Source organism: Mytilus trossulus, unplaced genomic scaffold (assembly GCF_036588685.1).
Source record: "Mytilus trossulus isolate FHL-02 unplaced genomic scaffold, PNRI_Mtr1.1.1.hap1 h1tg000024l__unscaffolded, whole genome shotgun sequence".
Taxonomy (NCBI): domain Eukaryota; kingdom Metazoa; phylum Mollusca; class Bivalvia; order Mytilida; family Mytilidae; genus Mytilus; species Mytilus trossulus.
In genome coordinates, this window is record NW_026963290.1 from 7,082,241 (window position 1) to 7,109,186 (window position 26,946).

Below are 26,946 nucleotides of genomic sequence, written 5' to 3' on the forward strand. Positions count from 1 at the left end.
GATTTCAGTTAAATTTGGCATACAACTCTGACTCGATGAACTTCAACTGAAAATCGAAAAAATAGTGCATTTATCTCAATTATCATTTGAAATATTACTGATTGAATTCTTACAAAATGGGTGAACATTTGTATAGAAAGCACATGAAATCGGTGAAAACCCTTCTAAAATTTGTCTTAAAATCGCCAAATCTCTAATTCTACTCCATAGATTTTTCTTAAAAAACTAAATGTTGTTGATACATAAATTTCCGTTATAATGATGCAAAATAAAGATAGGGTCACCGACTTCGTTTTTACGGTATACATCATTTAAAGCGGCGGTCTTTGTGAAAAAATCCAAAAAAACGTCGAAATAATCGTAACGTTGTCGCGTTGCAGGCCGTTAAACGTTGATTTTGGACGTTTTTCACTACCAACAAGGTAACAAATTGAATATTAGCCAAAAAACGAAGTCGGTGACCCTATGATTATTGTATATCATTAAAACAGAAATTTATGTGTCAACAATATATGGTTTTTGAAGAAAAATCTATGGAGTAGAATTAGAGATTTGGCGATTTTAAGACAAATATAAGAAGGTTTTTCGCCGATTTTATGTGCTTTCTATACAAATATTCACCCATATTATAAGAAATCATTCTGCAAATTTTCAGATAATAAAAGAGATAAATGTATTATTTTTTCGATTTTCAGTTGTAGTTCAACGAGCCAAGGTTGTATGCAAATTTTTAGCAAAATCTGCGACATAGCCCATTTACTGTTCCTTGACCTTAAACATTTAAATTAACTAGAGTTCATCATTCAAATGCTCGCACTAGCATCTGTTAATACTCATCGTGCAAAAAAATTAAGTGGTGACTGCATGCAGAGGACGTAGCACAGTCTCAACTCGAAACATCAAATGTATGTCTCTATTCCGTACATGTGGTCAAATAAACATATTAGTCCATTTCGAAGTGTAAATGACAATCATTTTTATAGACCAAATGAAGAATAAACTTTAGCATACCTCTTCCTTTAGCCTTGTACCAGATCACCCAAGGACCACTCAAAAGAATAATAATGATTTATCTTGATCTAAGGAACGTTTTTATCAATAGCTCATCGGGATAAAAGTTACAATTTTAATCAGGGGTGAATGCGTATTTATACATCCCTCTTAGAAAACAAGGGTTCTATTGCCGAATGAAAGTGATAAATAAATTCTTAGTGTTCTTTTTTTTTTATTTCTTGTGTACAATTTGGAAATTAGTATGGCGTTCATTATCACTGAACTTGTATATATTTGTTTAGGGGCCAGCTGATGGACGCCTCCGGGTGCGGGAATTTCTCGCTACATTGAAGACCTGTTGGTGACCTTCTGCTGTTGTTTTTTATTTGGTCGGGTTGTTGTCTCTTTGACACATTCCCCATTTCCATTCTCAATTTTATCTTGTAATAAAATGGAACCATCTGAGTGTATACGTGTCAATACCTTCAACCTCTAAATGTCCGCGATTTTTCGGGTGCGTTCTAGTGTGTTTTTAAATAACTGATGAACCGTTGGTTGGGAGAAGTTCGAACTAGATGTTATTGATACGTATGATCATTTGGCGTTTCAAAGATGAGACCTTTACAAAACTTTCAATAAAGTCAACAACAAAAAGTTTGTCTCTTTCAAATGTAAAAACTCTGGCAAAAACTCCTTAATAGGATTTAAGATGGCCTCCTATAACATTTTCACTCGTCTCAGAAAAAAATTAATCCTATATACCTTTATATAACACAAGGTACTTAACTTGTGATTTAGAAAAGTGTTTGGCGGTGACGAAATTCCGTTATATGACGCTTTCTATTCCGTCAACCCCACTAAACATTGTATATCGTAAATTTAAATTGAAATATCTTTACAATGGTGTATAACATGCCTACATTTGTTGTTGGAATCATCCGAAGCAATCCCACCAAAGTATGTCAATCGTTATAATTTTTGCCCACCGCTGAAGAATTGGCAATAAACGCGTCACGTCTTCTTATATAACTCGGTTTTCGATTGGTCAATTTTATGGGAAAGTCTTAATGATCATCGGAGTTATCTGATCTTGTTTCATTTTCATACGAAAAGTCATGAGAGTCTGAATGACATTGACGTCATGGGAAAATTTGTATCTAAAAAAGGAAACTAGTAACTTATTAGACATACCACATATAACGCTTGTGGATTTTTTTCAAGGTATCTGATACAATTTTACTAATTTGTGGATAAGTTCTATTCAGACAAAAAAATAATTGTTTTTTTCTGAAACAGTTTTTATAATTCATCATTTACTGCGAGATGTTTATTGCCAATTTTGTGTAGGTAGATGAAATAATTACGATTGACATACTTGGATAGGACTGTTACGGATGATTCCGAAAACAAAAGTAGGCTTGTTAAACACCATTGTGAAGATAAATCAATAAGAATTTACGACATACCAAGTTTAAGTGGGATTGACGGCCGAGAAATCGGCATATAACGGAATTTCGTCACCGCCTGACATTTTTCTAAATCGCGAGTTAAGTACCTTGTGTTATATAAAGGTCTATAGGAAACTTTTTTCTGAGTCGAGTGCCTGTGTCTTGCAAGGAAGCATGACTGCCAATAACCTGCATACCCATATTTTGCAATAGTTGTTCAACCTTCATTCGGCCGTTCGGCCACTTTTACAGAATCTATTTATTTGTATTAGATGTATCGTAATAACATTAACGGTACCTATTTTCTGCACCAGATGCGCATTTCGACAATACTTGTCTCTTCAGTAACGCTCGTGGCCAAAATATGTAAAATCCAAAGCTTATATAAAAGATGAAGAGCTATAATCCAAAAGTTCCAACAAGTATAGCCAAATCCGTGAAAGGAATCAGAGCTTTGCATGAGGGAGATACATTCCTTAATTGATAATAAGTTTTATCATTTTGTAACAGCAAATTTAATAACACAAAAAATCCGTATATTCATGCCAGTACCGGAGTACTGGCTACTGGGCTGGTGATACTCTCGGGGACTAAGAGTCCACCAGCAGAGGCATCGACCCAGTGGTAGTAATAACATTAACGGTACAAATTTTCTGCACCAGATGCGCATTGCGACAATACATGTCTCTTCAGTGATGCTCGTGGCCAAAATATGTAAGTAAAATGCTCTTGTCCTTCAAATACAAGAAAATAGAGACTAGGTTTAAGTTGACAATCACCCAATATTTTCATCATTTTATTGAGAATGGGAAAGGGGAGTGTGCCAAAAAAACAACAGCCCGATCATCATTAATTTATTAGTTTGTCTGAATTTGGAATAGTCAAAACTATATATACTACATAAAGCTGATCTAACCTGGCGTGTCTCTTTTAAGGGGGTACCCAAAATTAAACATTGAACAAACTATATTTGACTCGTTTAATTTTTATAAAGTTTTGACAACATATTTGTTTTACCTGTTTATAAAAATATGAAAATATCTAGAAATTGAAACCATACATATGTAGCAGTTTGACAAACACTATTTTTTATCGTTGGAAAATTTGACTTCTTTTCAAATATAGAATGCCATTAAAACGCTAAGCTGATTAAAGAGTTAAATTCCTTAGGAATATTCGAACAGCGGTATACTATTGTTCTATTGTTGCCTTTATTCTATACCCTTTAACCCTTCATCATGTAACGATTGACACCTGTGTGACTGCTTGAAGATGACAGTATTGTAGCACTTCGTGCAATCATTTTCACAGGATTGAGCAACATAAGTCAGCATTTAAGACGTGTTTATAGGCAGGGGATTCAGTGTATGCAATTACTTTGCACGTCTCGATTATTCAAACACAATAGTCGAATGATAACGTAAATGGCATTTATAATAACGGGTTCAAATAAAAGTCATAGAAAAATGCGTTTCAAATAAAAGAAATACTTACAGCGATTGTTTCTAGCAGGTGATTATCAGGAATAAATGAGTTAACACTCAGCAAGTTATTACTTGTTAAAGAAAACTATTAATACATAATGTATTGCTTATACTAAATAACTATATAAAATTCGTGTATTAAAGACATGACACTTTTCTTCCTCTAAGTAATGCGTCTTTTTCAAGAATGTTTCAGGAAACATCATTGCATACATTTTTTTTTAAATTTATATAAAGCTAGCCATTTTGATTCATTAATAAAGGCAACGGTTGTATACCGCTGTTCGAAACTCATAAATCGATTGAAAAAAACAAATCCGGGTTACAAACTAAAGCTTTAATTTTCTGTCTTATAGGATTTATTTTTATTGCACTTATTATATGCTTATAATTTTCTGTCTTATAAGATTTAGTTTTATTACACTTATTATGCTTATTGTTTGTTATCTTTTTTATCGGTGTAATATGGTTATATAAAGTATTGTTTTTTGTTAACTGGTATCGTTTGTATTTTATTTTATGACCCTTATGTTATTTCGCAGATCAAAAAAAAAGAGGAGGTTTGACATTTGGTAGATTTCATAAGTAAGAGTGAAACTTGATGAGATGCAGTTGACTGTAGCAGGTATCACTCTTACTTATGAAATCTACCAAATGAGCGAACTCGCAGTTACTGAAATCTAGTCCAAAGCCAAAATATGAATAAAGATTTTGGCATTCACCTTAAAGTAATCATTTGATACAACTAGTCTCCGGAACTATAAGATATTGGTTCTTTATAATGTATAATGGGCCTCATTGGCCGAGTGATCTACGTGATCAAAAATAATGTCGAGCTACATTATCAACTTCTGCAATTTTTATTAGAATTCACGTGATAAAAAATCTATTTTAAACAGTGTAATTGAATATGCTATATTTTTCATAAAAAAAATTTCATAGAAATCCCTACTTAAGGTATATTATGATGGAATAACATGACTGTCTGCTGTGCGGTGAAGCTTGAACACAGTAAATGACATTGTCATTGTCTAAGTATGATGACATTGTTTAACATTATAATACGCTATTTTACTTTAATTTATGATTTCGTGACAGAAGCCTCCTAATTCAAAATGACATTAATTTTCACAAAGTGCTTTGTACATGTAACAGGTGAGTAGACAGAACCAATACATACAGTAACAAATATAATTATGTAACAGGAAATTGTCAATGATACTTGAAAAAATGCTACAATTCATAATTATCTTTACCCTAGCAACAATTTTGTATTCTTTGTGAATTTGATACGGAATAAAATTTATCAACAAGGTGATGTTAATATATTCCTTACTGGTCACACTCTCTGTTAGAGCTCTTGGTAAACGCGAAAACAATGTTGTATTATATTACATTTGATTTTAGATCTGTCATACAAATACAAGTGTTCTGCCTTTTTAATTCATACCGCAATGTCAAACATTTCCAAATTAGCAAGAATGCAAACATTACATCATCAAACAGAATGCAAAAATGATATTGACATTATCTAATACAACATGTGCATGAATATTGATGTTACGCAACACATCACTATTTTGACAATCACAACAGAAAGGGATAAATATGCCAAAAACAATTAAAACTATATACCTACTATAAAGAACATTTTTTGTTTGTGGATTTTTAATATTTGTTAATATCGTATCAGTGACTTCTAATTGTATGTATGAACCAACACCTGCTTAATCATGGCGTTTTAATGATATAATTAACAAAACCTGAAACTTTTTCTATCAAATATTAAAATTTAATGTAAGTAGAAAAAACGAAATATCAATGGCATGTTATTTTATTATAACGACAGAGATTCTCAGCTGAGTAGTCAGTAATTCGTTACTGACATGATTCAACAAACTTTACTAAAATTGTCAGTTTATACATTTTGAAATTATTAAGAAACTACGGTTTCAACTCCCTCAGGCAAAGTTGACTTTTTATGAATTTAGATATTTATTTTAGGTATTTTTGTCATATAGCTCTTCAACGGTTTCGGTACTTATACATCTTCATATTTCAAATGTTTGGCTTTGGGCGTTTCTGATGAAGGTAGATTCCAAAAAGCGCTTCGGACGCATAAAATTATTAAACGTGTTGTTTTAAATTTTTTACATCACTGGGTCGATACTTCTACTGGTGGACTATTAGTCCCCGGGGGTATCGTCAGCTCAGTAGTCAGTAATTCGGTACTGACATGATTAAACAAACTTTACTAAAATTGTCCGTTTATAAATTTTGAAATTATAAAGAAACTAAAATTTCAACACCCTCAGGCAAAGTTGACTTTTAAGGAATTTAGCTATTTTTTCTAAGTATTTTTGTCATATAGCTCTTCAACGGTTTCGGTATTTTTACATCTTCATATTCCAAATGTTTAGCGCTTTGGACGCATAAAATTATTAAACGTGTTGTTTTTAATTTTTTTCATCACTGGGTCGATACCTCTGCTGGTGGACTATCAGTCCCCGGGGGTATCATCAGCTCAGTAGTCAGTAATTCGGTACTGACATGATTTAACTAACTTTACTAAAAGTGTCCGTTTATAAATTTTGAAATTATAAAGAAACTAAAATTTTAACTCCCTCAGGCAAAGTTGACTTTTGATGAATTTAGCTATTTATTTTAGGAGTGTTTGTCATATAGCTCTTCAACGGTTTCGGTACTTATACATCTTCGGATTTCAAATGTTAGGCTTTGATAGTTCCCGATGAAGGTAAATCCAGAAAATCGCTTCAAATGCATAGAATTATTATAAACGTGTTGTTTAATTTTTTTTTAACAAAAATGACTATATTTCAAAGGAAATGAAAAAAAATGCATATGTAAATAATTAATAATATTTACTTATCGACATGTTTTAACTATGTTTTCCTTACAAATTTAATTAGTGCTATTTTTAAAACACATCTCCTGATAATAAAAGGAAGAATTCGGTGGATCTGTTATTTACTCTCAAAATTATGTTCTTTTCAACTACAGCTGTATTTATTAGTGGTATGAAACAAAAACAAAATTTATGTTGAGCAAACTGCACATGTGTGTAAAGCATAAAACTTTTAGCATTTACTCTGTATGCTAACTTCTCTCCACATAATCAACAAATTTTTAGACAGATTTATTGGTCAAGCAGTCATTACATTATGCCCAAATTGCAAAAAATGTAAAACTCTTTCCAAATATTTCTGACTTTGTCGACAATTTTAAAATAGAATGTTGAACTGGTATCTTAAAAAAATAGAGTTGTCACTATGAGTTCTTAAGCATGATAACACTGACAAATTTTACCCAAAATATCCTTTGCACATGTTTTATTTTGACTGCATCATATATGACACAATCGTACTCAAATTTATATTGCATACATTCATACCTTTGTATAAGCCAACTTGATTCCTAAAATAGTTGTTAAGTGATGCTATAAGTGACAGTATGTAGTTTGAACTTTTCCAACCAACGGCCCATCGAGATTTTTTATTCAAGAAATAGTTAAATCAACATGAAAAAAATGTTGTCACTTTCAAATGTAAAAATGAGTGCAACAATTCTTGGGTAGGTTTTTAAAAGAGGGCGACAGATACCAGAGGGACATTCAAACTCATAGATCGAAAATAAACTGACAACGCCATGGCTAAAAAAGATAAAGACAAACAGAAAAATAATAGTATGCAAGACCCTACATAGAAAACTAAAGACTAAGTAACACAAACCCTGTCAAAATCTGGGGGTAATCTCAGGTGCTCCGGGGGGTAAGTAGATCCTGGTCGCTATGTTGCACCCCTCGTGATGCTCTTATTATGAAAAATCCTGTAAATAGTCTTATTCAGTAGCATTCGCGAAAAGGATGTCACCGCAAATTGCTGCTAATAACCAGCATATCCAAAGATTTCAGTGGCAGTCCTTTCCTATCCATCATTCCGCCGGTCGGTCACCCTTACAGAACTAATCAATGTATATTTATCAATCAATCAATCAATCCATTCACCATTAACAATATTAAAATGAATTGTGTTAGTTTGTTTGAATTTGGAATAAATATAAACTTTTTAAAAGGTTTACTTTTATAAATTTTTATTTGGATTGAGAGTTGTCTCATTGGCACAACACATCTTCCTATATCTATTTATTCTAAAAGAGGGACGAAAGATACCAAAGGAACAGTCAAACTCATAAATCTAAAACAAACTGACAACGCCATGGCTAAAAAAGAAAAAGACAAACAGAAAAACAATAGTACACATGACACAACATAGAAAACTAAAGAATAAACAACACGAACCCCACCAAAAACTAGGGGTGATCTCTTCACTGAGATGATTTTAACGTAACTACCTGTATTATTGTCATCTGTTTGATCTTTGAAACAACACATAAATACGACATTGCATGAAGGTGACAGTATTGTAACACTTCATGTAATCGCATAGACTAGAGCAACACAAGTCAGCAATTAAGTAATGTTTATATGGAGGTAAGTCAGTGTATGCAATTATTTTGCATATCTCAATTATTCCCAAAACAACAGTCGAATGACAATGTAAGTGGCATTTATAATGACGGGTTCGTATGAAGGTGATAAAAAATAAAAATACTATTAGAAATTGCTACTATCAGGTGATTATCAGGAATGAATGAGTAAATAATCAGCAGGTAATTATTTGTTAAAGTAAGCTATAAAATACGTTATGTATTGTTAAGACTTCATAACAGTATCAAATTCGGATAGCAACACGACACTTTTCTCCCTCTTAGTACTGGAACATTTTCAACAACAGATAATAGCGTTGTGCGAGGTAATATAATAGAAAACGTACAAATCAAGTGCAAGTTTGAAAAACCCAGTGCTTTTGCAGTGGAGCAGCAATATCTTTTTTCTCATATAAATCTATTATTTTATTCATTGAGTTTCAAATAGCTTCTCATGGCTATAGTTTGATTTTTTATTTGACTTATGTTTTGTTATCTTCCATATCGGTATAATAGAGTTAAGTATTGTTTTTGTATACTGGTATCTGTTTTTTTTTTATTATTTCACAGATCAAAATAATAGAAACGTAGGGTTGACATTTTAACCAAAAGTAAGTCACCTTCTATAGTCAATAACATCCCATCACATTTGACTCTTACCTCAAATTGTAAAAACAAAGAGTACTCTCAGTTAGTGATATCTTTTTCAAAGCCAAAATATGTTTTGGCGTACATCAAAAAGGGAATCATTTGATACAACTATTTTCCTGGACTCGAGTTTTTTGCTGGTAGCGTTACATAGATAAGCTGCTAAAACGACTTGGAATAAAGGGATGGACATATGTGGGCTTGTTTTACTTTGACTTTAATAGTTCCGAGTCAGAATTATACGGGTATAGGGAGAATATCAAACTATAAGATATTTTTCTTTCTTAGTTTTAATGGACCTCAGTGGTCTAACTAGTCAAAATGAAGTCGAAAGACTGTATCAATGTCAGCAATTTTTAACAAATTTACGTGGTAAAAATCTATCATCGTGTACGTGAGTATTCTGTTTTATTCAAATTCAATTTATGTAGAAACCCGTACTTAAGGTATATTGATATGGAATTAACATGACTGTCTGACGCGTTGTTGTCAAAGGTACCAGGATTACAATATAGTACGCCAGACGTGAAGACTCATCAGTGACGCTCAAATCAAAGTATTTATAAAGCCAAACAAGTACAAAGTTAAAGAGCATTAATGATCCAAAATTCTCCAAAGTTGGGTCACTTACGGCTAAGGTAATCTATGCCTCGGATAAGAAAATCCTTAGTGAAAATCCTTAGTTTTTCGAAAAATTCAAAGTTTTGTAAACAGGAAATTTATACAAATGACCACATTATTGATTTTTTTTTTTTTTTTTTTTTTTTTTTTCATTTTAGTTTTATATATTACATTAAAAAAAAGTGTCTTGTTTGGTTTGTTTTTACATACAAAAAATGAAAAACCAACAACTACAACTACAACATACATGTACAATATAAAATCTAGCATAGCTATTGATTATCACACCACACAATTGTATACATTTCAATTACATATAATTTTTAATATTTTCAAGCATCTTACTTATTGTTTTATTTCTATACTCCATCAGATGATATCTGTATTTAAATTCTTGTTTAAATATTTCATAAACATTAACTTGATTTATTTTATTATTTGAAATACAATTGCATTTGTGTAGAGTGAATAGGATGACTGTCAAGAGATAATTAATATCATTTAATGAGTCCTCTTCTATTTTATATCCTACTACTAAGTGTTTTAAAGTAACTATATGCTCACCAATATGAAGCTTATTTAATAAAAAACAAATTTTATTCCAAAAAACTTTAAAATAATTACATTCCATGAAATTGTGTTGATAAGTATCTGGTATCCCACACACTGAACACAGATTGGTGTTTTTAATTTTCCATGTGAAAAGATGTGTACCTATAGGTAGTATATAATGTAATAATTTCCATCGAACCATTTTCAATTTATTGTCTTCTAAATAATTAAAAATAAAATTTAATGTGTATTTAATTTTTGGTTGAATTTTATCTATATTTAGTTCTTTCCGCCATTTTGTAAACCCTATAGGAATATCTTTATTTACATTAGATAAGATGACATAAATATCTTTATTATCAATTTTTTGTAAATCAGATATAATTGCGCCTTGTTTTAAACATAGTTGTTTTTTACAATTAACAATAGTTTTTAATGAGTTTTGTTTTTGTAATATATCTTTCCAATGATTTGGTATGCTCTTTCTTATTTGTATTATTTCTGCAATCCAATTTCTTTTACATTTTAACTTATTGAGTATTTTTTCTTTTGATATTCTTCCTCTGTCATCAATTATGTCATTTACATAGATTATGTTGTCTTTTATCCAATGATTAAAAACTAAACTGTGCCCATTTAACTTTATGTATTTGTTACCCCATATAATTTGTTGTCTAATGGTTCTAAAGTTTTCTGGTTTATTAGTTTGACCACCTCCATATTTTACCCAGGTTTTAAGTATTTCAAAGTAAAATTTAGGGATTTTGTTGTTTTTGATATTTATTGATTTTAAATTATCCAGATTCATGTGAAATATTAAAAAATTTGATCCATATTGATTAAAGTATAATGTGGGAATAATTTTCCAATTTGACTGTTCACCTTCTATTAATCTTTTTACCCATTTAATTTTTATTGCATCAATAAACTTGTCAATATCTATCATTCCAAGTCCTCCCTCAGTTTTTTTCATGTTAATTGTTTTTCTTTTAATTTTTTCTTTTTTATGGTCCCAAATGAATTCATAAATCATTTTTTTAAATTTAAATAGTGAATCTTTGTCGATATCAGTTACAGAAGCTAAATATGTTATATTTGGTATAACTAGAGATTTCACGACAGTTACTTTTCCGATCATTGTTAGCTTTCTTTTTTTCCATGAGTTAAGAATTTTTTCAGATTTTTGAAGTTGTTTTTCTATGTTTAAATTCATACATTGAGATTTATTATATCCAAAGTGAATGCCAAGGCTTTTAACAGTCTCTTTGCTCCAGTTAATATTCTCAAAATTGTCTTGAATATGTTTTAATTTTCCGAAACCTAATCCTTCAGTTTTACTTCGATTTAAAATAAGTCCTGATAGAGAACCAAATACTTCAATTATATTAAATGACTGAGAGATTTCATCTTTAGAGCAGAGAAACAATGTAGTATCATCAGCTAACTGGCTTATTATAAGGCTGTGCGTTTTTCCATCTAACTTTATATTTATTCCCTTAAGATTATTGTCGTTTCTTATTCTACAGGCTAATATTTCGACTGCAAAGACAAATAAAATGGCGCTTAAAGGACATCCTTGTCGAATTCCTCTAAAAATATTCAGTGGGCTTGAAATCCATCCATTATTAGAAATACATGCCTTGATATCTGCATACAAGGTTTTGACCCATCTTAACATAGAATTTTCTATACCAAATTTTGTTAGTGATTGATACATGAATTCCCACTCTAGGGAATCAAAGGCTTTGGAAAAATCTAGAAAAAGTATAGCTCCATCTATTTTTAACTTTTCTGCATGATCTATAATGTCTTGTATCTGACGTATATTAAAACCTATATAACGGTTTTTAATGTATCCATTTTGGTCACTGTGGATAATTTTTGACATCACAGGTTTTAATCTTTGGGCTAATGTATATGCAATAATTTTAACATCAACATTTAATAGTGTAATTGGTCTGTAATTACCTAATTCAGTGGGGTCTCCTTTTTTAAATATTAGAGAAATTAGGCCTATTTTTTGTGATTCAGATAACATTCCTTTTTTATAGCAATAATTAAAGCTTTGAATTGCATAATTCTTTAATTTGTACCAAAATTCTCTATAAAACTCTACTGAGAGTCCATCTAGGCCTGGGGATTTATTTAATTTCATTTGAAAAATTGATTTTGTACATTCTTCTGTTGATAGAAGTCCATTTAGAGAATTGCTTTCTTCTTTACTTAATGATTGTTTAATATTTGTATCCTTAATATATGTGTTTATAAAATTTTTATCTGGTTTAGTGCTTGTGTAAAGCTTTTCATAATATTTCTTTTCTAAATTTAGTATTTCTGATTGTTTTGTAATTATCTACCCTTTATCGTTTTTTAAATTTATTATATTTTTTCTTGTTTGTCTACTTTTCTCTAATCCTAGAAAAAATTTAGAATTCTTTTCCCCTTCTTCTATCCATTTTATTCTTGAACGTATTTGTGCACCTTTTGCTTTATAACTATAAAGAGATTCTATCTCACTTTCTAATAAATTGATTTCGTTCTTTTCTACTTCACTTGGTTTATTATTATCTTTTCTTTTCTGTAATGTTTGAAGTTTTTTTTCCAAATTTTGAATTTCATTTTTCCTTTGCCTAGATTTATTTTTGCAAAACTGTATCGTTGATTCTCTTACTTCAATTTTAAACAGGTCCCATAGTTGTGATAAATTTTCAGTGTTATTGCTTTTAAGTATAAAATAGTCTATAACTTTTTCTATTTTATCTTTATAAGATTTGTCAGTTAGTATGCTGTTGTTTATTTTAAAGAACCCTTTACCCTTATTATCATTGGACATGTTAATTTTCAATGAAATTGCCTGATGGTCTGTACTAGAAATTAGGGCTGGTCTTATATCTGTAGACTTTATCATAGTTCTCAATTCCTTACCCGTTAGAAAATAATCTATTCTACTTGCCTCATCGTCTTTATTTTTACGTTTCCATGTATATTGATATAGTTTCGGATGTAATTGTCTCCAAATATCTTCTAGTTTGTTTGTTTTTATTAAAGTTTTCAAACTATTTGTAATTTTTTGTTCTCTTTTTTTTATTATTATTCTTTCTATCTGTACTACTCAATGTTTCATTCATATCTCCCCCTACTACTAAAATTCCGAGACTATGTTCTTCAATTATTTTATTTACATTTTTAAAGAAGATGTTTCGCTTTTTTTTCTCATTAGGTGCATATAAATTTATTAAAGAAAATATGTTGTTGTTTATTTCAACATTTACAAGAATTATGCGACCTTCTTGATCAGTAAAAGTATCAATTATCTTTGGGTTTATTGTTTTTTTAATAAATATAGCTACTCCTTTTGATTGTGTTGTGCCAAAACTGTGAAAAATATCTGCGTCATATTCATTACTTACTTTATTTTCTATTTCTTTAACAAAATGAGTTTCTTGGATAAAAAGTATATCTGTTTTTTGATATTTTAACCAAGTATAAAGCCTATTTCTTTTTTCTTTTTGGCCTAGTCCTTGACAATTTAAGGAACAGATATGTAAAGTTTTATTCATTATTCTTATAATTTTTGTAGCTTAAAGCGAGTATTTTAAAACTGAATACGTTTGACAAACATACATGTATACAACAACAATAACATGCATAGTATAAAAAAATATATATATACATTAAGAACAACAGTATATTTAACATGTTTAAAATAACTATACATATAATAAATACATAATCCTTTATATATATTTTATCTATCCTAAAAATTGGACACCAGATCAGGAAAGGTGTACATGTTTTAAATAATTTGTGTAGGGATTTTCCCACATCTATAAATAGCCATAGTTTGCTCATGTAATTTCTATTAATTATTTTTGTTCTGTTGAATTCTATTGGTTCTAATATATAATGCACTTATATTGCTATGTTTTGTTTTAGTTGAAGTTGATTGTATCAATTTTGTTTTTATTTTTGTAGGTACTTCGGATATATTCGACACCATTTGGTAATAGGATAAATTTTCTTGTTTCACAAGAAGACTAAAACTCTTGGATTTAGTGATGCTGAAGACTTTTACAAGAATACATACGTGTGTGAGCAATACTATTGCTGGATTTTGACTAGGAATTCCTTCCCAGTATCTATATCTGTGCGTGTATTTGTATAGTGATGCAATATATTGAAGCCAAAAGTTAATACGAACGAATTTACATGTACAGTGTGTTTTTTTCCAGATGTAATTATGATCTGCAGTTAAATGTTGCTGGATTACTGGTTGATTTATGGATTTATTTTCCCAGCTGAATAAGATTGGAATTTTGAGATTCTTACTCCAGTAAAACTGTTGGAAGTTATATTTTGTTTGAAAACTGTTCTTTCTAGTATGATAATACATACATAAAGGAATCGATATTGCAAATTTATGGAATATTATTAGATATTTATTGTGTATAGGTCTGTTTATTAAAGAACATTCTTTAATTATGTTTGTATTCTTTGCATGATCCAGTTGATAACACAAACCAATACATTTTTTTATTTCTATTACTCTTTGACATTATGTTATAACATACAACATTACAGTTCTTTTCTATTTTACTCTTCTTTCTATTACTTCTTGAAAGTATGAAATCTAGTATTCCATCACAATCATCACTACATATTTTGGTATTTTTACTGGTTTTTTTTAAATTTACATAAAAAGCATTGTCTTCAAGGTGGTTGTTTACCTTTAGGAATATGCTTGTCATACATATATGTATGAATAATAATAAAAATATATACAAACAAATCATTGTAAGCAAAAAAGTATATAGAGATGATAAACCAACAGAAAAAAAGGAGTTAGCTACATAATTGTTTATACATGTTTATTTCTCCTTTTTAACTTTGTGTTTTTGGTTTGGTTGTTTGATTCTCTCTATCGAAAAGGTCCGTTGTAGGAGTTGTTGCAGACCTTTTTGAGACTTTATTTCCAGGAGTGGTTGCACTGGTTTGTTTCTCAACTAGAAATTGTTGCATTGAACTTTGTTTTTCGTCTTTCGAATCATTTTGACAAGTTGTCTTCTTTTTACCAGATATTTTTTTAGCTTTTTTAGAACCAGGTGTTGCTGCATCTCCTGTACATTCGTCATTCTCTTCATTGGTGATTGATTGAAATGAAGGTTGAGATTGATGAGTAGGTACCTTTTGTGAATTTTTGTTTTGAGTTTTCTTCAGATCACGAGTAAGCGTTTCCTGTGATTGTTCGTTAGGCATGTCCTGCATTTGTTCAACTTCAGGTTCATGTTGTTGAGCATGTGCAGCCTCATCATTGTTATTGTCATCAGTTTCTGAATCTGTGTTGTCATCATCAGTGTTTGTTGATTCATTTTCATTGTGTTCATTGTTGTTGTCTGAAAAGGGCTCTTCACATTCTGACTGTTTGTGTCCAGATTTTTTACATATATTACATGTCCAATCATTTGGACAATTACTGATGAAGTGGCCCTTTTCGAGGCATTTTTTACAAACTATGTCGTCTCTGTTTTTAGTTGGCTGACCTTTATGTAAAATTGTTGCTCTGTAGTTTCCTATTGTTACTTGTCTTGGAAAAGGATGTTCCATCGGTTCACAATAAAATATTCGGTCTCCTGATAGGCAGTTTGTTATTAAGCCATCAACTCGTATGCGCTCCCTAAAGTATCTGTGTATTTTACACCCTGCGTTCTCCAAGAAATAGGTAATCTGACCATCGTCAGCCGAGCATGGAATGTCTTTTACTCGAATTTTAACGTGATCTGGGTTTACACTACCTTGGAATCTAGGGTTTTGTGAATAAAAATTCACCAAACGGTCTCTTACCACAATTCCTGATATTAGAAGCTTGCTGCGATCGTCTTCACTCTGTGTGTAGACTCGCCACATACCTCGAACTCTTTGAGGCGCTCTCAGATGGGAAGAGGGTATGAGTTGACCAATTATTTTGTAAAGTTCGTGATGCAAAAGGAAATCTTTGTCAGAGGGTTTTGGACCAAACATATCTGATTCCAATAAGAAAATTGGTTTCACACTCATGTCGTTGTTATTACCATTTTGGACTACCTTTGAATATGTTTCCGCCATTTTTTCTTTGTTTACAGTTGAGTTGGCACTGTCGAAATTCAATGATTTTGTCATTCCAAGACTCAAAAGAGCAAAGTTATTGTACCATATAATGGTTACTAATAGTTTTAAATACTGTTCTTTCAGAAATTTGACAAATTATCGTTACTAATGATTCAAAAATCTAAATTTTGCAAGAGCTCAGAAAAACTCCGTATTTACCACATTATTGATATTCATGTCAACACCGAAATGTTGACTACTGGGCTGGTGATACCCTTGGGGACGAAACGTCCACCAGCAGTGGCATTGACCCAATGGTGTAAATAGTTATCAAAGGTACCAGGATTATAATATAGTACGCCAGACGTGAGTTTCGTCTACATAAGACTCATCAGTGATGCTCAAATCACAATATTTATAAAGCCAAACAAGTACTAAGTTAAAGAGCATTGATGATCCGAAATTCCAAAAAGTAGGGTCAAATACGGCTAAGGTAATCTATAAAAAGAAGATGTGGTATGATTGCCAATGAGACAACTATCCACAAAATACCAAAAAAAGATACAAACATTAACAACTATAGGTCACCGTAGGGCCTTCAACAATGAGCAAAGTCCATACCGCATAGTCTTCTATAAAAGGACCCGATAAGACAATGTAAAACAATTCAAACGAGAAAACTAACGGCCTTATTTATGTAAAAAAAATTAACGAAAAACAAACATGTAACATATAAACAAACGACAACCACTGAACTACAGGCTCCTAACTTGGGACAGGCACATGCATAAATAATGTGGCGGGGTAAAACATGTTAGCGGGATCCCAACCCTCCCCCTAACCTGGGACGGTGGTGCCTGGGATAAGAAAATCCTTAGTTTTTCGAAAAATTCAAATTTTTATAAACAGGAAATTTATAAAAATAACCACTTATTGATATTCGTATCAACACCGTAGTGCTGACTACTGGGCTGGTGATACCCTTGGGGACGAAACGTCCACCAGCAGTGGCATCTATCCAGTGCTGTAAATAGTTATCAAAGGTACCAGGAATATAATATAGTACGCCAGACGCGCATTTCGTTTACGTAAGACTCATAAGTGACGCACAAATCAAAACATTTATAAAGCCAAACAAGTACAAAGTTGAAGAGCATTGATGATCCAAAATTCCAAAAAGTTGAATCAAATACGGCATTGTGATTGTTTAAGTAGGATGACATTGTTAAACATTATAAAAAAAGGCTATTTGCTTTAAATTTGTAATATCGTGACTGTTAGCCTTCTTATTGAAAATCACATTAATTTCCACAATATGCTTTGTACACGTATCCGGTGGCTAGACTAAACAAATACAAACAGTAACAATTTTTATTATGTAACATGTCATTGTCTAAGTATGATGCCATTGTTTAACATTATAATACGCTATTTGCTTTAATTTATGATTACGTGACAGTAGATTCCTAATTCAAAATAACATTAATTTCCACAAAGAACATTGGACAGGTAAAAGGTGAGTAGACAGAACCAATACATACAGTAACAAATATAATTATGTAACAGGAAATTGTCAATGATACATGAAAAAATGCTGCAATTCATACTTATCTTTACCCTAGCAACAATTCTATACTATATGTGAAGTTGATACGGAATAAATTTATCAACAAGGTGATTTTAATATATTTCTCAATGGTCAACAGTCACACTTTACTCTTTTTAAGAGCTCTGGTAAACGAAACAACCATTTTGTATTATTTTATATTTTTAGATCTGACATACAAATACAAATGTTCTGTCTTTTTCATTCATACCGCAATGTCAAACATGTCCAGATTGGCAAGAGTTCATTGCATAATCAAACAGAGAGCCAAAATGGTATAAACATAATCTAATACAACATGTGCATGAATATTGATGATTTCCAACACATCACTATATTTACAATCACAACGGAAAGTAATAAATATGCCAAAAACAATTAAAAGTACAGAATCAACTATTAAGAAAATATTTTTTTACCGATTTTTAATATTTTCTAATATCGTATCAGTGACAGCTAATTGCATGTATGAACCAACGCCTGCTTAATCATAGCGTTTTAATGATATAATTAACAAAACCTGAAACTTTTTCTATCAAATATTAAAATTTTATGTAAGTAGAAAAACCTCAATATCAATGGTATGCTGTTAATTTCTCATACCGATAGAGATGCTCACTTAAAAATATGATAATTTTATATATTTCCTAGGAAATGAAGAAAAAATGCATATATAAATAATTGATTAGATGCACTTATCGAACTTTTTGAACTATGTTTTCCTTAGGAATTTAACTAGTGCTATTTAACACATCGCCCGATAATAAAAGGAAGAATTCGGTGGATCTATTTTTTACTCTCAAAGTTATGTTCTTTTCAACACAACATTCATGGAATATCTATTAAAGTTGTATTTATTTGTGCTATGAAACAAAAACAAAATTTATGTTGAGCAAAGTGCACATATGTGTCAAGCATAACTCTTATAGTGTTTGTTTAGCATGCTAACTTCTTTCGACATAATTAACTCATTTATTGAGACAGATTTATTTGCAAAGCAGTCATTACTTCATCCTAAATTACAAAATTTGTAAAACTCTTCAGTTCTTTCCTAATATTTCTGACTATGTTTACGACTTATTAGAATGATGAACTAGTATGTTCAAAAAAAGAGTTGTTACTATGAGTTCTCAAGCATTTCAAAACTGACATATTTTACCCGAAATATCCTTTGCACATGTTTTTTGACTAAATCATATATGACACAGACGTACCCAAAATAATATTTAATATACTCACACTAAAACCTATTAATATATTAATACGAAAACCACGTCACGTGCACCTAAAGACGCCCATGGATCCGCCTCTCCAAATATGGGCAAATATACAAGCTTGTCCATTTTTCGATGTGCTAATGGCAATCATTATTATAGACCGAATAAAGAATAAATCTTAGCATACCTCTTCCTTTTGCCTTGTACCAGATCACACAAGAACCACTCAAAAGAACAACAAAAAAGGTTCAATTGATTGATGTATCCTGATATAAAATATGTATACTAAGAAAAGCTGATTTAACCTGTCATGCCCAGCTTTCACTTATAGCCTGTAACAAAGACATCTACGTGATATTTGAAACAACACATAAACAGGGCACTGCATGAAAGTGACAGTATTGTTACACTTCATGCAATCATTTACAAATACTGGAGCAACACAAGTCAGCAATTAAGTAATATTTATAGGTAGGTAATTCAGTGTATGCAATCACTTTGCACATCTCAATTATTCCAAAACAACAGTCGAATGACAATGTAAGTGGCATTTATAATGACGGGTTCATATAAAGGTTATAAAACAATTCGTTTCAAACATATAAACTAACAGAGATTGTTACTAGCAGGTGAGTATCAGGGAAACATGCGTAAACACTCAGCAGGTAATTATTTGTTAAAGTTATCTATGAATGCATAATGTTTTGCTAAGTTTTAATACCAATATCAAATTCGGATAAAGACATGACACTTTTCTCCCTCTTAGCATTGCAATTTTTTCAACAACAGACACTAATGTTGGGCCAGGTAAGGCCATTGCTGTTTTTGATACATATTGTATATTTAAAACGTTCAAAATCACAAATTAAATGTATTAACCAAGCGTTTTTCAGTAGTATTTGCTTTTATATAAATCTAGCAATTTAAATGATTAAGTTTCAATTAGCTTATGAATAAAGGCTTTAGTTTCCTGTTTAATAGAAACTTTTATTGCACTTTGATTTTGTTATCTTTTTAACGATATAATAGAGTTAACTTTTGTTTTTGTATGTTGGTATCTGTTTTATATTTTGTTTATGAATAAAAATAAGAGAAGAGCAGGGTTGACATTTGAACAAAAAGTGAGTTACCCGCTACAGTCAATTACATGCAATCAAATCTGACTATTACCTTAAAGTCATATGAAACGAGTGAGTGGTGAAAAATAATGTTTGTCCAATTCTTGAACCAATGCATGTATACATCATAAACTTAGTCCTCTGTAAACGATTTTATCATTATTTTCACAAATATATCATATAATCATCAATTTTTTTCTCTCTCTGTCTGTTATGATTTAACAAATATGGCTGCTCATTAAATGCCGTGTTTTGAAGCCGAGTTTTACCGATTGTCACCTTATACTAAACAAATCACAAAAAGCATAGGTATTGAGCACGTGTTTAACATGTATAATCAGATATTTGTTTATTTCAATGACAGATCCATGCGTATTATGGTCACCGGAGTTTTACGAAGAAGGTTACTCTCGGGTCACTATGAATACGGAAAATATGTCGGCGAATTGCTTGCTGGAAGCAAGAAATTAAAAATAAGTCAGATTCTTCTAAATATAAACAAATTAAAGAATTTTCCTCAGAAAAAAGTATATGTACATAAGTTGTATAATGAAAACTATCCATTTAGTTATAAAAAACATATGCATATTTTTTTTTTGTAGTTAGATTATTATGAGCTACAGTATCCCTTTTCACATAAAATCTAAAGTGTTAAATTTATCTTAAGATAAAAAATAGTAAGTTAAATTGTTGAGGAATATTTTAGACTCATATGCAATTGAATCGCATACTATTAGATCTTATTCTTTATAACGTACAATGGGCTCATCGGACGACTTTTCTACGTAGTCAAAAATAAAGTCGTGCTACAGTATCAACTTCAGCATTTTTTTCTCAGAAATCACGTGATAAAAAATCTATTTTCAACCTTGTAATTGAATATGCTATATTTTTCAAAATTCAAATCATGTAGAAAAGCCTACTTAATGTATATTGATATTGAATTAACGTAAATGTCTGCCGTCTGGTGAAGCTTAAACATGGTAAATGACATTGTAATTGTCTAACTGTATGATAACATTGTTTAACATTAGAAAAGGGCTATTTGCTTTAAATTTATGATTTCGTGACAGTAGCCTCCTAATTCAAAATAAAATTAATTTCCACAAAGAGCATTGTACATGTAACCGGTGAGTAGAATTAACCATTACATAAAAAATATTATTATGTAACAGGAAATTGTCAATGATACATGTAAAAAAATCATTATTATCTTTACACTCGTAACCATTGGTAATGCCTTTTTAATATCCGGGCTTTTAAATGCTCAGATTTAAGCATTTCCGATGATCGTAAATCAAGAACAGAAGCTTTTCGGACGCACGAAATTAAAGTATCTATATTATTTTAAGATAAAACCTATCTTTGCAGATTATCTACATGTTGAACTATGATAATTGAAAAGAGGTAAAGGTACGCGTTAAACACTAAGACAACAACATAATAACACCAGCTAATAGGAGGTAACGAGAACCTCAACTGGGCAGGATCTTTCCTTTTTCTGCGCTCCTTATTTTGGTGAGAAATGAAAAAAAATCCTTGGATGATAGTCTCAAATATATAGCTTGTATAGCCGATTATGAGGTATGGGCTATGCTCATTGTTGAAGGCCGTACGGTGACCTATAATTATTAATTTTTGTGTAATTTTGGTCTCTTGTGGAGAGTTGTCTCATTGACAATCATACCACATCTTCTTTTTTATATCAAATATTAAATATTCTTTCTTTTTTTGTATACTTGGTACCTTCTTTCGATCTCATTTCTTCAGAAATGTTATATCTAATAGTTTATTAAATCGGATAAAGTATTGGCCATTGTGGAATAGCATATTGTAGCTACTTTTAAGCCTTTCGCTAATTATATAGACAAAACTGTTTTTAGTGTTTTAGAATTTGAGTTATTTTTCACTATTTTTATAAGGATTTTGTGTTGTGCTGTGAATTACAAATTAATATATTCCAAAACATTTTTCATTTTGTTGTATTTGTTTCGTGTTTTATCTATGGATGTCGATTTTGTTGTATGTTTTCCGTGTTTTATCACTGGATGTCTATTTTGTTGTATGTGTTCCGTGTTTTATCTATGGGTGTCGATTTGTTGTATGTGTTCCGTGTTTTTTCTCTGGATGTCGATTTTGTTGTATTTGTTCCGTGTTTTATCTCTGGATGTCGATTTTGTTGTATGTGTTCCGTGTTTTATCTCTGGATGTCGTTTTTGTTGTTACTGTTGTGCAGTTGGGTTGCTGTTTTATGCGCAAGTAACCACAATGTTTGTGCATCAATAAAAGGACATCAAATATGTTTTGTACATGTAGTAGGTGACGGTTTGTGTTGTAAAGACGATAAAACAATATAAGATAGGGGAATATGTCACAAAGAACCATCAACACGACCGAAGAGCAAAAAGGAACACAAGGCTACCAACCAGCCTTCAACGCAGCGAGACTTGAAATGCTGCACCGGAGGAGCGCCTAAGCTGGACCCCAAAAATAATGAATTATACTAAATAGTGTCGCGAAATGGACACCACACTAAACTCTTAATAAATACAAAGGAACCAGATTTAAAAAAAAAAACACGCAAGACTAACAAAGGCTTTAGGTTCGTGAATAGGGGCAGAGGCAATAAAAAACCGGCGGGGTTTTAATTTTTTTATGAAACCTCAACGCTCCCCTTTTACACCAGTCAATACGGCATAAACAAATACAGACCAATATTAAGCACAATTAAACTAGTACGCTTAAAAGAAGTCCGAGTCCGATGTCAGAGAAGTTAACATAAGAAACTAAGCAAAATGACAATGATCCGCATAATTTAACAAAGTTACTGACATGCCAGCTCCAACCCTCATTTAAACTGATCGAAAGATAATATCTTCATCAAATGAAATTAACTACAATTCCTCCCGTTAGATATTGAGTATCTTGCCATCATAATCATGAAGGTGAATTCTGAATAAATGTCACCGACAAAACACTTTTTGACCCATTTTTTGTTAATAATTTACCAATAAGGTAAAGAAAGAAAGACAAAAAGAGCACACCACTTTGACAATGAAATACAATAGTATATTTGCTTTTTGACAGCTCAAATCACTTTATTAACTTGATCATCTTCAAATACCTTTAAAGTTGAGTTGTTAGGTTAAAGGAGGTAAATTGTACAACTTGCTTCAAAGCCTTTGGATATTGGTATGAGTACCTTTCTCATATATTACTAGTGCATGCCGATCTCTATTAATGATAACATTAATTTCTCATTGTTAGTACATTTCAATAAACAAGCGATATAGAATTATATTTATATATCTATTTTTCCCTTATGAATAACATGATTGATAATTTAATTACTTTTATTTCTGAACTCATCATATGTTTGTCTCTTTTTTATCGGAGGATTAATAACACTTGTATAATTTCTAGCAACTAAATAATTTTATTAAACAGAAGTTGTTTAAACTTAGATATTTCCTGCAAAATAATGAATGTTGATAAAAAATCAATTGGTTTTGCTTGACCTTGATATCGTCTACATATGACTGATATCGTTCTTCAAAAGAAGACAATTCATTTAAACAATCCATTTTAAACAAAAACCTGACAATCGTAGAATCAGCAACTAAGAGTACCTACATGCTAGCAAATAAAATTGAGAATGGAAATGGAAACATATTTTGTGCTCTATTAATTGTGTCGTGATCTTTTAACACACGTCTTTGAAGAGCTAATTAACTGGAAATAACTGGGGAATGTATCCGTGGACACAGATGATGCCCCATTGCATATCATAAAAAGTTACAAAAGAACATAACTGAATAACTGAGAAAGTGAGCCTACCCAAATGTGTACTTGATCTGCCTTTTATGGTAATACGTATTGTGTATTATATGTTTCATAAAATTTGGTGGAGGCAATTTTTCTATTTGGAAAGAGTCGTTACTCAAGAACGGTTAAAACTTATAAATGACACCACCTACATTCAAACCTGATCTTTATGTTGTGTTAATATGCATTGTGCTTAAGTTTCATAGCATTTGGTTGAGGCAAACTAAAGTCAGAGAACGGAAACCAACTTTAAGACGTACGGACGGACGGACGGACGGACGTGGACTTACAGACAGACAAGGGTCAAATTTATTTCCCCTTTCGCTACGACGGGTGTATAAAAAATAAAGACAATATGCAAAAACAATATAAATTAGGAAATCACATTTCACTATTATGGAATTGATACTTGTTTCTTAATCTGATAGGAATACATGAAAATGCTTATTTATTGGTTCAATAGAAGTCATTTAAAATAAATTCTTAATATATAATACCTCTAAATAACTTCCATTATTAATACAGAACAAAAAACATAATAGAAAAGTAAAAACGTTATGTTATTCTATTTTTTGTTGTCATAAATGAGCATTCATTTGGATAGTTCACTAGTTCATCAATCAGTTTAATATCAAACTATCACACAAAGCTAGTTTTACGATGCAGCCTCTACTGCCGAAACCGGATACAAATATAAGGAGATAGTTATTTAAGCATGGAAATACGTGTTTACCTTTTAAACATCAACAGAGAATTGACAGATATGTCACAGTTCTTACTTCAGTGACGTTACTGTCCAAACGGAGAAGCATCAAGAATCAATTATAACATTCTATGGTTCGACCTTACTTAAGATCGAATCAACAAGCTCATACACTTGAGGTTTATCGTTTATCTTAAAACCTGCATTGGTGGTATGCGTACAATCATTTGATATTTTGGAAGATATATTCTAGACTAGGGGATATAATGCGGTTGCGCTATTCATTTTCGTCTTATGCTATGCTGTCTAATTTTTTCGCCGAAATCTTTTGTTTTTCTCTGTACACTGTCATTTTATATATACACATGGAAAAAGTATTGCAAAACCAAATTGAAATGCAAATTAAAAAAACACCCTTCATTATTTTAAGATAAAATTTATTGAAATAGAAGTAGTTTAATATTACTCAAAACTCACCTGATTTTGAAAAATAAATGTCGACTCGATAAGACTTTTAACAAAAACTGCTCGAAACCGACTCTTAGCTACTGATTTTCGTTCGACATGACCGTTTCCGGAACCCTTGCTTCAAAAAGACATAATGTGGCCCGTTTCCAATGGTGCAGAGCTCATCAAAGTTGGATTACGCATCTTGAATGAAGATCCATTGGTCCAATGATTGTCGGTTTATCTTTCTTGGCCTGATCGTAAACAGAACTTGAACCGTATCGAGCATTTATGGAATTTTATTGGGCGTAAAGTCGCGAGAGGACACCCCAGCTCAAACGCTTTATGAATTAAACAATTCCCTTCATCAGGAAAGATTGACCTCAGCAGCAAATGCGTAAAATGGTCGTAGGCAAGAGAAGACCTTTAGATGCAGTTATTTTTGTGAATGGTGCTAGGTTGCACCAAGTATTGATTCTTTGGTGTATAACAATCAAGCATGATGTTAACAATCATCTTAAGATTTATTTTGAAATGTCTGACATTTTTAAATTCGAATATAGTTAAAGTTGTAAAATGCACTTTTGTACAAAAATTACCTCATTTTGTTATCAAAATTGTGGTGAATTAATAATGCCAATATTATCATTAAAAATGTTTCAATATTATTATACAAATACTAGTAGCAAAGTTTATATCTGGTAAGCTTTGCTGGATAGAGTCAACGCCAGTTTCTTAATGATTTCAAATTGAGATAATTAAAATGTAACTTCGGAAAAATACATGCAGTTGTAATTCAGTTTACTAAGTATTTTCAAGTTGTTACTTACTTCTTTATTGATCTGTTTCAACATACGTGAATACATACGAATCTGTTGCTCAGTATCCTGACTAAGCACAGAATGTCTACTGCTCTGAACAGAGTCACGTTCGGGCATGAACAGATAAGGCCGTCTTGCTGCTAAAATACTTTCCATTTCATCAGTTTCTGTCATATTCCGTTTCACTACATGTACTATTCTAAAACTGTTATCATCCTTATTTCAACACGAAACATTGTATTTGCACATTCAAAGTGTATCATTGTTTTATGAAGATTGAGCCAATTGAAAATTATCGTTACAAACTAATTGTCACATTTTTAAATAATGACTTGTCCCTTGATTTGAGTATTGTTTTCATTATTCATACTCCTACTGGATTATTAATATGAAGAATAGTTAGATAAACAGATCATTATTATGTACCTGTTATTTGTGGCTTAAAGTTTAAAACAACAGAATTGCAACCAGATGCCTCAGTTCTGATGAAATTACCCAGAGAATCATGACATACCATTGATGGTTGGCCAAGCATATTAATTTGGCGTCTAATTAAAAGCAATGAATCTAAAATAACGCTCGTTTATTGAAATTATATTTAGTAATGCATCATTTTTAATAAATTTCCAATACCGAATGACATCAAATAACATAAAATCATGTGTAATATCCATTATATTGGAATAAAATAAATCTGTCAATACAACAAAGTAGCAAATTTACTGTAGAAACAAGTGATTGAACAGTCTATTGCCTGCATATTTGTCAAACTTTTTTAATTTAGTTATTGTTTCTGTCTTTCATTTGTATTATTTGTTGCAGTATTTGTGTCAAACATTGCAATAAAGTCGGTTAATAATGACAATAGGGTCT

General features: G+C 31.2%; 2 protein-coding genes across 2 annotated transcripts in view; both read right to left on the minus strand.

The window, feature by feature from the left end:
* Positions 1-26,170, minus strand: part of LOC134699110 (inositol 1,4,5-trisphosphate receptor type 2-like) — a 136,531-nt gene extending 110,361 nt beyond the window's left edge. Inside the window, exon 1 of the mRNA XM_063560801.1 lies at positions 26,083-26,170. Within this exon, the coding sequence (XP_063416871.1) occupies positions 26,083-26,118 (36 nt within the window). The 5' untranslated portion in view covers positions 26,119-26,170. The remainder of the gene's footprint in view (positions 1-26,082) is intronic.
* Positions 14,227-16,542, minus strand: LOC134698963 (uncharacterized). The gene has a single exon (XM_063560647.1). It carries the CDS (start codon positions 16,406-16,408, stop codon positions 15,134-15,136), a length of 1,275 nt encoding a protein of 424 aa, XP_063416717.1. The 5' UTR covers positions 16,409-16,542; the 3' UTR covers positions 14,227-15,133.
* Positions 26,171-26,946: the final 776 nt, after the last annotated feature.